Raw genomic sequence first — 14,086 nt, forward strand, 5'->3', positions numbered from 1 at the left:
CTAAATAGAGATTTTTTAAGTGGGCACCATCATATAATATTGAAAAGATGCCGTGGGTTCACTACCATGCATGTAAGAAATATACTTAGAATTTAAAGGAGAAAAGTACATGCAAATAAAGGTGGAAACACCACAAAGATTTTAGGCAAACAATACAAAAAGTTTATTTCCACACACAAGATACTACACAGTTAAAAAAATCTAAAAACCATTCCACAATGGGAAGTACATATTAGATCCAATATTCCACAATATAGTATTTATCCACGATGTTTATATATATATATATATATATATATATATATATATATATATATATATATATATACACACTGGCTATAATCTTTCCTGGCTATAATCTTTCTTGCTCCAAAACAGTTTAGTATATAAATGCTGCATGTAACATCTTATCACCATGAGCGTCACCTTGAGAATGACACCGTGTGTGTCGGAACGCGTGAGTCCTGTACTCTTCCATATCCTGGCTGCACCGCTGCTTATGGGACCAGGGGGCCACTGTAGTGGACCAGTGGACTGGTTAGGGTGAAGTATTCAGCACCTTTGGATATTGACTATCTATCTGCAAACTAACTGTTTTGATGCAAGAAAGATTATAGCCAGGAACAATATATATATATATATATATACCTTGAATAAATACTATATTTTGGAATATTGGATCTAATATGTTTTTCCCATTGTGGAATGGTTTTTAGATGTTTTTTATCTGTGTGTAGTATCTTGTGTGTGGAAATAAACTTTTTGAATTTTTTGCCTAAAATCTTTGTGGTATTCCCACCTTTATTTGCATACACTTTTCTCTGTTAAATTTTATGGTTCAGGCATCCTTGCTCCTCTCTATGTCACAACATCACCAGACTCAAGTCTTACAGGTTACTTTTTACATTGCCGTTGGCACATTCAACGCACTCAACCACCTCCACAAAATGAATAAATCAAAAATTGTGCAGTCTCTATTAATGTAAATTTCGTGGCTCAGATGCATCTAAAAATATATATAATTAAGCACAGTTTGATAAAAAAAACTCCTATGCCGATTTACAGTGCTTGAAAATATATTCCTACCCCGTAAACGTTTTTTTCATGTTACACCCACAAACTTAAATGTATTTTATTGTGATTTTTATGTGCTATACCAACACAAAGTAGCAAGAGTTTGTGAAGTGTAAAGGAAATGATACATGGTTTTCTAAATATTTAAAAACTATAAGGGTATGTGCACACGATGCGGATTTTGCCGCGGATTTTGCCGCCGCGGATTTGGAAAATCCGTAGTGCAAAACCGCTGCGGTTTTCACTGCGGATTTGTGTGCAGTTTCTTCTGCGGATTCCTCTGCGGGTTTTCAACTGCACTTTCCTATTGGTGCAAGTTGAAATCCGCTGCGGAATCCGCAGAAAGAAGTGACCTGCTCCTTCTTTTTTCCGCAGAGAATCCGCGCGGATTTTTCTGCATCGTGTGCACTGCGGATTTTGTTTTCCATAGGGTTACACTGTACTGTACACCGCATGGAAAACTGCTGCGGATCCGCAGCGGTCAAATCCGCTGCGGATCCGCTGCAAAATCCGCATCGTGTATACAAAGCCTTAGGGTAAGTTCACACAGGGCGTTTTTGCTGCTTTTTTTTTATACTAATTTTCAGCTGCTTTTTACAATACCAGCAAAGCCTATGAGGTTTCAGAAATCTCATGCACACACATTGTTTTTTTGTGTGATCAGTATTTTGTGCTTTGCTGCGTTTTTTGGACGTAGAGCATGTCACTTCTTTCAGCGTTTTTTCTGCGTTTTTTCACCCATTGACTTGAATGGATGTTGAAAAAAACTCAGCAAAAACGCAGGTATCATTATTTGCTGCTGAAAATCCAAGGACATTAATTAGCATGGACAAAGAGAAAAAAAATGCACTTAAACCTGTGTTTTTGATGCAGCTTCTTTACTGCCAAGAAGATCATGTTTTGCTGCAGCAAAAAACGCCCTGTGTGAACTTATCCTAAATCTGAAAATTGTGATGTCCATTTGAATTCAGCCCCCACATAGTCTGATATGACTGAATAAAATCTTGAGTGACCAATTGCCTCCAGGAGTCACATAATTAGTAAATTGAGTCCACCTGTTTGTAATATATTCTCAGATATAACTACAGCTGTTCTGTAAAGGCCTCAAAGGTTTGTTTGGGAACATTAGGAATCAAGCAGCATCATTACAACTGAAGAACACACCAGACAGGTCAAGGATAAAGTTGTGGAGAAAAGTAAAGCAGGATTAGTTTTTTGTTGTTTTTTTTTTTTTTTTAAAGTCTCAAATCTTAAGCTCTGAACATCTCACTGAGCACTGTTGAGATCCACAGCTCAGGTGGGAGAATTTGTATGTAGGACAACAATTAGTCAAATAATCCACAAATCTGGCCTTTATGGAAGAGAAACAAGAAGAAAGACATTTTTTAAAGCAATCCGTAAGAAGTCCCGTTTGCATGTAGCAAGCATATGGAACAAGAGACCAAAGTAGTACTTTTTGGGCTAAATGCAAAGAGCTATTGGTGGTAGAAAACTAAGGGTATGTGCACACGCTGCGGATTTTGCTGCGGATCCGTAGCGTTTCTGCAGCTGCGGATCCGCAGCGGTTTCCCATGACTTTACAGTACCATGTTAAACTATGGGAAACTAAATCCGCAGTGCACATACTGTGGAAAAAAACGCGCGGAAACGCAGCTGTTTATATTCCGCAGCATGTCAATTCTTTGCGGATTCCACTGCGGTTTTACACATGCTCCAATAGAAAACTGCAGGTGTAAAGCCGCAGCGGAATCCGCAGTAGAAACCGCGATAAATCCGCAGGAAAAAACGCAGCGGTTTTGCACTGCGGTTTTTCCAAATCCGCTGCGGGAAAAATCCGCAGTCCTCCAGAATACGTGTGCACATATCCTTACACTGCACATCACTCTGAAAACACCATCCCCATTGTTAAATATGGTGGTGGCAGCATCATGCTGTGGGGATGCTTTTCTTCAGCAGTGACAGGGAAGCTAGATAGAATTGATGTGAAGCTAGATGGAGGTAAACACAGGACAGTGCTGGAAGAAAACCTATTAGAGGCTGTAAAAGTCTTGAGACTGGGGTGTATGTTCACCTTCCAGCAGGATAATGGCCCTAAACATAAGGCCAGTGCTACAATTGATGGTTTAGATCAAAGCATTTTTGTGTGCGAACGGGCCCAGTCACAGTTCAGACCTGAGTCCCATCGAGAATCTGTGGCAAGATTTGAAAATTGCTGTTCAGACACCTCCATCAAAGCTCGCTGTACGAGAGCAAATGGGCAAAAATTTCAGCCTCCTATATGTGCAACGCTAGTAGAGACATACCCCAAAAGACTTACAGCAGTAATCACTGCGAAAGGCGGTCCTACAAAGTATTGATTCAAGGATGCTAAATACAAATGCATGTCACAATTTTCAGATTTTTAAAAAAAAATTATTAGAAAACAATGTATCATTTGACTAATACGTCCTACTTTGTGTTGGTGTATAACATAAAATCCCAATAAAATACATTTAGGTTTAGGGGTGTTACATAGAAAAAAATGTGAAAAAGTTGACACGATATGAATACTTTTACACGGCAGTGTATGTGTTTTTATGATTACAGACTACAAGAATACCATGTGTAGTCTGGCACTACAGTTGTTTCTCTGCCAGTGCTTTTGTACGGTCTTCGGGTCATTATGACTAGAATAAGACTACACACAGGTTTGTTCGTATTGTGTAACCATGGGAACACACATGTCTGCATTGGAGCTGTAAACACAAGGAGATTTTTTGTCTTGAGACTATTTTTTAAAAGTTTCCTAAACAAAGTTTCGATTTTAGATGCATGGGATCTATAAAATGAGATCTACGTGTGCTTTAACACCTGCGGCTATGATTACTAGGATCGTCACAACCTATAGTACAAAGCGCCTTATGTATATCCTTGTGACTACATGAACGTGTTTTTCTTTTTAGGTTGAATTGAACTGTAATTGGTACTAATTCTAGTTTGCTAATGTCTTCCCTCTCCTACTGACTGTTTCTCCTCTAGATGAGAAAAGACAAATTTTAACTGGACCATCAGCAGCTACTTAATCATGTGCCGTGATTCTGCAGCTTCTGATGACGTGACTTCAACAGAGCAGCTGCTTCTCTTCCACTCTGTCAACATGGCGTGACTGCTGACATGCTGATTGACATCCAGCTCCCCATTGCCTAACTGCAGGGTGCCAGCTGTCAATCAACATGACGCCAGTAGACACGCAATGTAGTCTGAGCAGCCCAGAAGAGGAAGAACTGCTCTGTTAAGTTTGAGCAGCAGAATTTCCGGCAGGAGCCATCAGTGACCTCTCTGAGCCAGCGCAGAATAGAACAGGAAGGTAGTTAGTAACATCCTGCCTGTTAGTTTGTAGTCCCATAGTAAAAAAAAAAAGTCCCAAATAATCCCTTTCTGCCATCGGACGGAATAGTATGTCTGATGGCAGAACCCCTGCTTTGATGCCCCAACTTTTCCATATAAAATATGGAATTTGGGATATACTCGCCGTATAAGACGGGGGTCATCTTATACGCACAGTCATCTTATACGGCGAGGAGACTCTCCTTCAGGCCCTGGGATCCATATTCATGTAAAAAATAAAGAATACAAAATATGGATATACTCACCTCTCCGACGGACTCTGGCTCTCAGCGGTGCAAGCGGCAGCCTCCGTTCCTAAGAATGCATTGAGCGTAGGACCTGCGATGATGTCGCGGTTGCGTGACCGGTCGCGTGAAAATACGGCAAGTTTAAATCACCCACCTTTTCGCTCCATTCAAAATAAAACAATAAAAAAAAAATCAAACCTACACATATTTGGTATCGCTGCATTCAGAATCGCTCGATCTATCAATAAAAAGGATTAACCTGATCGCTAAACGGCGTAGCAAGAAAAAAAATTAAAAAACGCCAGAATTAAGTTTTTTGATTCCCACGATATTGCATTAAAATGCAATAACAGGAGATCAAAAGATCATATCGGCACCTTCATGGTATCATTAAAAACATCAGCTCGGCACGCAAAAAATAAGCCCTCACGCAACCCCAGATCACAAAAAATAGAGGCGTTACGGGTATCGGAAAATGTATCAATTTTTTTTTTTTTTTAAGCAAAGTTTGGAATTTTTTTTCACCACTTAGATAACAATGAACCTAGACATGTTTGGTGTCTATGAACTCGTAATGACCTGGAGAATCATAATGTCAGGTCAGTTTTAGCATTTAGTGAACCTAGCAAAAAAAGCCAAACAAAAAACAAGTGTGGGATTGCACTTTTTTCGCAATTTCACCGCACTTGGAATTTTTTTCCCGTTTTCTAGTACACGACATTATAAAATCAATGACGTCGTACAAAATTACAACTCGTCCCGCAAAAAATAAGCCCTCACATGGCCATACTGATGGAAAAATAAAAAAGTTATGGCTCTGGGAAGGAGGGGAGCGAAAAACAAAAATGCAGAAACCGAAAAAAAGCTCTGGGGGTTAAGAACCTATTTGGGAAAATATGTATCAAAACACTATTATTTTATGAGGGTTTTTTTTTTGCTTTACATATGTTTTTCCATTGCACTAGGATGAAAGGTTTGTCTGCTCTAGGAAAATGCTATAAAATATATACAGTGTCTTGCAAAAGTATTCACCCCCTTGGCTTTTTACCTATTTTGTTACATTACAACCTGTGTTTAAATATTTTTGTAATCCGATTTGTGTGTGATGCATCAGCACTAAATCATTTTAAGCTAGTGAAGTGAGATAAATATAGGCATAAATTTCATTTATGGGATCAAATAAATTGGCATGTGCATATGTGTTCACTCCTTTTGCGATGAAACCCCTACAAATTTATGGTGCATGGTCCCTTCATAAGTCATATGCTTAATGAAAAGAAGTCCACCTGTGTGCAATCTGATTGTCACATGGTCGGTCAGTATATACACAGCTTTTCTGAAAGGCCACAGAGGCTGCAACACCATTAAGTAAGATGCACCACTCACGAAACAACACCAGGAAGATCTCTAAACAAGTCAGGGACAAAGTTGTTGAGAAGTACAAGTCAGCCAATCAAATCCATTATCATCAAATGGAAAGAACATGGTATCACAACAAACCTGCCAAGAGAGGGGTGCCTACCAAAACTCTCAGCCCTGGCAAGGAGGGCATTAATCAGAGCGGCAGCACAGAAACCAAAGGTGCATTTCTTGTTTTGGAGACATACTGCTTGAAGTTTCCGGTCTTGACGCTTTGATGTCTTCCTTGGTCTACCAGTATGTTTGCCTTTAACACCATTCCCATGTTGTTTGTATTTGGTCCAGATTTTAGACACAGCTGACTGTGAAAAACCAACATCTTTCTCAACATTGCGTGATGATTTACCCTCTTTTAAGAGTTTGATAATCCTCTCCTTTGTTTCAATTGACATCTCTCATGTTGGAGCCATGATTCATGTCAGTCCACTTGGTGCAACAGCTCTCCAAGGTGTGATCACTCCTTTTAAGATGCAGACTAACGAGCACATCTAATTTGATGCAGGTGTTGTTCAGGTATGAAAATTTACAGGGTGATTCCATAATTTTTTCCTCAGAATTGAGTGATCCCATAATTTGTCCCCTATGCTTGGTTAAAAAAAAGTAACCATTACTGACTACCACATCTTTTGTTCTTGATTTCTTTTACTGTTTCTTAAAGGGACTCTGTCACCTGAATTTGGAGGGAACAATCTTCAGCCATAGGGGCGAGGTTTTTGGGTGTTTGATTCACCCTTTCCTTACCCGCTGGTTGCATGCTAGCTGCAATATTGGATTGAAGTTCATTCTCTGTCCTCCGTAGTACATGCCTGCACAAGACAATCTTGCCTTGCGCAGTCGTGTACTATGGAGGACAGAGAATGAACTTCAATCCAATATTGCAGCCAGCATGCAGCCAGCGGGTAAGGAAAGGGTGAATCAAACACCAGAAAACTCCGCCCCTATGGCTGAAGATTGTTCCCTCCAAATTCAGGTGACAGAGTCCCTTTAAAGCCAGAAAGTTGCCATTTGAAATGACTTTAGTTTTGTGCCTTGTCTGGGATCTGCTTTTTTTCTACAAAATTAAACAACTTAATCAACATCCTCCAAGGCTGGTGATTACATAATTTATGCCAGGGGTTGTGTATGTATATATATATGTGTATGTATATATATATATATATATATATATATATATATATACACTAGATGGTGGCCCGATTCTAATGCATCGGGTATTCTAGAATATGCATGTCCACGTAGTATATTGCCCAGTCACGTAGTATACAGCACAGAGCCACGTAGTATATTGCCCAGCCACGCAGTATATTGCCCAGTCACGTAGTATATTGCCCAGTGATGTAGTATATTGCCCAGTCACGTAGTATATTGTCCAGCCACGTAGTATATTGCCCATTCACGTAGTATATTGCCCAGTGACGTAGTATACAGCACAGAGCCACGTAGCATATTGCACAGCGACGTAGTATACAGCACCAGAGCCACGTAGTATAGTGCCCAGCCACGTATGTCACAGGTTAAAAGATAAACATATACTCACCTTCCGAGGGCCCCTTGTAGTTTGGTCACATGACCGTGATGTCATGGCAGGTCGTTCTCGCGCAGGGCCTTTGATGATGTCGCGGTCACATGACCGTGACGTCATGGCAGGTCCTCACGCAGGCGCGCAGGGCCTGTGATGACGTTGCGGTCACATGACCGTGACGTCATGGCAGGTCCTTCTCCCATACCATCCTTGCCACCGGAAACTGCCGCTTGCATGGAGCGGTCACCGGAACGTCGCGAAAGGTGAGTATATCATGATTTTTTATTTTTTTTATTATTTTTAACATTAGATGTTTTTACTATTGACGCTGCATAGGCAGCATCAATAGTAAAAACTTGGTCACACAGGGTTAATAGCGGTGGTAACGGAGTGAGTTACCCGCGGCATAACGTGGTCTGGTACCGCTGGCATTAACCCTGTGTGAGCGGTGACTGCGGGGAGTATGGAGCGGGCGCTGACTGCAGGGGAGTAGGGAGGGACTAATCGGACTGTGGCCATCGCTGATTAGTTGCAGCAGCCATGACAGGCAGCTGGCGCGACCGATCAGCGACTTGGATTCCATGACAGACAGAGGCCTCGACCAATGAATATCCGTGACAGAAAGAAGGACAGACAGACGGAAGTGACCCTTAGACAATTATATAGTAGATAGGTATATATATATATATATGGATAGGTATATATATGTGTATGTATGTGTGTATATATATATATATATATATATATGCTCCATAATCACTACTTGTTTGAGGAGTTCCTTTTCAATAAGCAGGACACGAGGTGCTCCCCCTGCTTGGACCCCCCAGCGATCTACTGTGATCTGTGGCGAAATCTGTCAGTAAGGGTTCAGTTTTTGTACAGCACCACCACTAGAGAAATAAAACATTACAGAGTCCATTCTATTGAATGGGTTGTGTGTGTCATACAAGGCAGGACGTCCAGAACACGAGACGCTCTTTGTAAACATTCCCACACTAACCATCAATCTGGTACAGAGACCACCCATTGTATTAATTTTAATTCTTTAATGGGTTGTATAAAACTTTTTCTAATGTACACAACCCCTTTAATAAACTGATGCTTCAATGTAAATTTCATTCTGTCATTCTCTAATGTCTGAACGCTCAGGATTCCTACAGCTATATGGTTTGTGTTCCACCACATCCACCATTATGAAGCCTATGGCACTATTAATCCCAGGATGACTTTTCTATCTGTGATACAAGACCCAAGAAGGCGGTGCACGACAGAGATCAAAGAGAGAATCTACTCCTGTGTCATGCAGCGCCCCATGTGCTGCACTAGGTATAACATATAATATTCGTGCTATCATCTAGTCCCAGCCTATATGCTCTTGTCAGTCAGGAATGATGGGATGTGTACTACCTTTTCATACATTCTCCTACCAACACAGTATGAACTAATAAGAAAAAAGATCCTGCATCTCCCTCTGATTGGGAATCGGTGCACTGTAAGGCTGCCGTCACACTATCCGTATTTGGTCAGTATTTTACATCAGTATTTGTAGCCAAAACCAGGAGTGGGTGATAAATACAGAAATGGTGCATATGTTTATATTATACTTTTCCTCTATTTGTTCCACTCCTGATTTTGGCTACAAATACTGATGTAAAATACTGACCAAATACGGATAGTGTGACGGCAGCCTAAGGCTGTGTGTACATGTGATATCGAGACTCTCCATTATACTGACCGGGAATAATGTTATGGGCGTCTGAATGCAGGCAGTGCCATTATAGGACTTCCCAGTCTGACATTAAGAGAATGGTGTTTTCACACCAGCAACTATTAAATAAAGCTTAAATATTTGGTCCATCGGATGATGCACATTGTTAGCATGTCGGATTGTTTTGGTAGCAATTGTGATTGGTCTTCAAATTGGATTAACCCTGCTGTTCTGTTGGTCAAAAATGACCGACTTTGAACTTCAATATTCTTTAAAATATTCAAGATGCGGCTCTGAAACCCGTGGCCGACCGACCCATCCTCATTTAAGTCAATCAACCACAAGTTTCAGAACCGCATCTTGAACACCCCAAAAAATACCAAAGTTCAAAATAGGTCTCCCCAGACCGAACAGAACAGCAGGGTTAATCAGTTTGCAATGACTCCTGAATGATACAGGATGGAAATGTATAAATCTGTAGTGTGTAAGACCACCCGCAAGGACTCCTGAAAGATGCAGGATGGAGATTTATAGATCTGTAGTGTGTAAGCCCACCCACAATGAATCATGAAAGATGCAGGATGGAGATTTATAGATCTGTAGTGTGTAAGCCCACCCACAATGAATCATGAAAGATGCAGGATGGAGATTTATAGATCTGTAGTGTGTAAGCCCACCCACAATGAATCATGAACGATACAGGATGGAGATTTATAGATCTGTAGTGTGTAAGCCCACCCACAATGAATCATGAATGATGCAGGGTAGAAATGTATAAATCTGTAGAGTATAAGCCCACCCACAATGACTCCAGGATAGAAATGCTTATGAACAATAATCCCACTCCACCCCACCCCCTGGCGTATCCTGAAGTTCGTAGTTCTCAATGCAAAAACACCAACAGGACCCACAACTACCACAGGTCATTAATAGTCTTGGTCTCCTAAGTCTTGGTCAAATAGACCTTTTGGGCCCCCTTAAGCTCCTGCACCGCCTATGGTTTCACCTCTGCCCCTCATCCATCCCAACCATTACTAAACCACATCCATATTTCTGGTCTGTTAATGTGAAGCAGACCAAACAATAGAACATACTTGTATAGATCTCCAGCTGTTGCAGAACTACAAGTAACAACAAGTAAAATGTATTGGCATGCTGGAACTTGCAGTTCTGTTCTAATGAATGCAGTCTATTGATTGACTACGCTATTTCTCATGTCTCTACCCTTCCCCCTTCATCGTTTCTGAGATTCGAACAACAGGCACCTCTCAGTACGGGAATAATCTGACCTCATTAAACATTAATACAGCCATACCAGAATAATTTGTTCATCTGAAACTTTTAACCCCTCACATTCCAGTATTTGTAATTGATCCCGGTACATTCATGGCTCGTGTTGCTGCTGGTTAGCATGATTTGTCATTTCAAGAACTTCATGTTCAACCAACATCTGTCCCCCCTCGGTAGTCACTTGCCTCATCCGTAAGTTGAGGGAGCCATATTTTGTCCTTGGCCCTCTGGCCGTGGTGAATTTTCTCCTGCGGTACAGCTCCCCTTTACATATAGAAATCATAAGTAGCATGGAGAGGAGTGTTCCTCCCAAAGTAAGCAAACCTAAGCCTGCTATAATGCACTTGTCAAGGTGTGAGCCAAGACGTGCATAGTATAGTTCCAACCTCTCCATCTCTCGTGCGGACACAGAATCTGGGCTGACCCGTACTTCCCGTGGTATGGTGTACGCCACAGCCACGAGCACTATGCCACAGATCAACAAGACCAGAGAACAGATAAAACCATAATCCACAGAGTGCGTTCCTGTCTCTGCTTCTCGACTGTCCTCCGAGTGAGGAGATCCATTCTCCTTTGCAGCCCATCCCCTCACTTCAGACAACGGCGTCAAACCTCGGACGTTTTGTGAGTCCTGGCCAAACGTGGTCTCTCCAATATCTTCATAGGATGGGTTCTCAAATCCCCTGATGGCAGCTGAGCTCCGATAATAGGTCTGGTCATCTGCAGCATGTCTTGTACTGAGGTCTCTTAGCTCCAAGGTGTTTGAAGAAGCCATTTCTTGATTCTGATCCTGTTCATCCTGATTATGGAGAACTTTTTCAAACTGGGGAATTTAGTAGGAAAAGAGATATTTTATTATCAATATGCATAAAAAGGTTTAGCCAATGACTTACTGCAGAGTAATATGGGCATATAAATGTGTTTGCAAGTCAAGAACCTCATATGGCTCCAACTGGCCAAAAATTAGTTTCGCAATGAACCCTATGGTGATGTATGTTCAGTTCAGAAGAGCCACATGGGAGGGGAGGCGTTTATTTTTCCATCTATTACCTATATGTAAATTCAGCCTAAGGGCCTGTTCACACATCTGATTTTCTCGTACGAGTGCTTCCTGTGTTTATCATGGATAGCACTCATCCTATAATATTCTATGGGGCTGTGCACATGCCAAATTTTTTCCTTGACCCAGTGATCCTCGGCAAAATATCGCAGACATGTCCGATTATGAGGGTTGGATCAAAATCGGCAATGCAAGTCTATAGGTCCCTGAAAAAAATCATACCGCACTTGGATGTCAACCGAGTGTGCTCTGAATTTCACAGACTGTCAGAATGGAGAAATTTTCTTTTTATTTTTCTCCACATACGACAAAAACTGATGACACTCAGATGAATACAGGACCTCAAACGGACCCTCTGTTGACTGTAATGGGGTTTTAGGTTTGTATCATGGTGTCCGACATTTTAAGGGAATAAATATTGTAAAATGCAGACCTGTGTTTTTGGGTAAGGTTAAGTTCACAATTGTACAGTGCAAAAATGCTTATTCGGATGTATATGGCAGCATAGCCATAGAGTAAAATTGATAAAGTGCAGTAAAACAAAAATGTTCTGTGTATTGTCAGGTTTTTGTCATATTGCGGGTTTCATTGGATCTAAAAAAAAACCCTGTAGTTGACCATGTTTTTTTGTTTGAAAAACCTGTACGAAAAACGATATATTTTTTTCTCCATTGTTCTCAATAGGAGACATACTAAAACCTATAGCAGTTCACTTAAATGCGTGGAAAAAGTATACGTTTTCCTGTCTGTACCAATTAGAGCTAGTTGAAAAAGAAAGAGTGAAACCAAATAGATACTTTAAAAAAACCCTTTATGGATAATATTCATACAGATGTAGTTGGACACGTGGTGCACTATTGCAGTGGTTTTTGACACACACATCCTACGTATTCATCCGCAGATGCACAAATGTGAACAAAGCCTAAATATGATTGAGGCCACACTGCAATGTAGATCTAAACGCAGCCTAACAAAAGCAAAACCTCAGTCAGGTGACAAATAGTAACAAAAAAGCTTTGTTAAAGGGGGATAATTTTTTTTCACTGAAATGCATGTAACTGGGGCTTAAAATTATTTTTTGCAAATGCGCTTTATTCAAAATGTTTGCCTTCTGTAACCTCTGTATTGCATTGTCTATTGCTGGCTGCAGAATGAGTTCACTGTGAATCAGTCAGTGAGCTCACTATGACAGTCTTTTGTAATTCTTTTCTGTCTTTTTCGGAGCTTTTTTCAGCTGATTTATGACCACCGATCACATCAAAGTTGAATGTGCAGGGAAACAAAGAGCATATTAATGGCAAATTGTAAAAATGATATGTAACCCAAAATATATACATTTAAATCCCTTGATGACAACAGATCTAATGACGTGAACTAATAGGACCTCGGATCCCTGTCATGCTGTGGGTTCAGGTCAGTACACCACCAGCCGGGACAGGGTTTGCAGTCATCATACTGACAGTAACATGGGACCACAATAAAGCCGCCTAAGACCTAAATCAGGTAGAAGATGATCTGATAAATCACCAGGGGGATAGGGAGTGTGACTGAATTATTGTTAGAAGTAACTTTCTACTATATTGTCATCACACGCCCCATAATCTGTGTGCCTGTGTCCCTCAATATGTCCCCAGAGTACAATCAATGCATCAATCACTGATATTTGAGCTGTGGAAATCTGAGTCATCACAAATTAACACTTTAGATTGTTTGTAACATGCAGCCCAATGTAACAAATATTTGCCTGCCTGTAACTTCTCATTCCAATGTTGCAGTGATACATCCATGAGATGATGAGTCGCTGATAACTGTGATCTCTGCAATTTGTATGTAACCCCTTCTCATGGTGCTATATAAATAATAGTAACACAGTAGGGACACAGGGTGGTGACAGCAGAGGAGTGCACAGCTGAGGAGCTGTCCATTCAGCACCACATCCCAGTCACTACAACTTCTCAGCCATGAGACATCACACAGCCACCCACCGAGAACACTGATGGCTGATGCCTGAATTCCAGGAATCACTCGTATTCCAGCCATTGTTTCCCAGTAAGTAGTCGGGTCCCTGTGGTCCTCCCAGCTAGTGACAACACATGAAGACAGCACAGTCCCCGGCAGCCTGTCCTTTAACTTCTCATTGTCCCCTACAATCACACTGTCCCTGACACAAAGGCTGAGCAGACAATGAAGACCCCAGCCCTGGTTGAGGAGGAGCCGTGTGCGCAGACACTAACCTGTGAACACCCGACAATCAGTGCCAGTCACAGGGACCACCTCTCTGTAGGCAGCACGGGCAGGCATAAACAGAAGTGCTGCAGGTTATAGCTGCTACTGAATGACCCGATACATCGACTCCATCATGGACCATGTGGGAGGAGACAGGAGTCACAGCGCCCTCC

General features: G+C 41.3%; 1 protein-coding gene across 1 annotated transcript; it reads right to left on the reverse strand.

Moving 5' to 3' along the window:
• Positions 1 to 10,590: 10,590 nt before the first annotated feature.
• Positions 10,591 to 14,041, reverse strand: TMEM74B (transmembrane protein 74B). Its single transcript, XM_069751036.1, has 2 exons — positions 13,922 to 14,041; positions 10,591 to 11,450 (listed from the first exon to the last, which is right to left on the reverse strand). Exon 2 carries the CDS (start codon positions 11,400 to 11,402, stop codon positions 10,722 to 10,724), a length of 681 nt encoding a protein of 226 aa, XP_069607137.1. The 5' UTR covers positions 11,403 to 11,450; positions 13,922 to 14,041; the 3' UTR covers positions 10,591 to 10,721.
• Positions 14,042 to 14,086: the final 45 nt, after the last annotated feature.

This window comes from Ranitomeya imitator, chromosome 2 (genome assembly GCF_032444005.1).
Source record: "Ranitomeya imitator isolate aRanImi1 chromosome 2, aRanImi1.pri, whole genome shotgun sequence".
In the NCBI taxonomy this organism is placed as follows: Eukaryota; Metazoa; Chordata; class Amphibia; order Anura; family Dendrobatidae; genus Ranitomeya; species Ranitomeya imitator.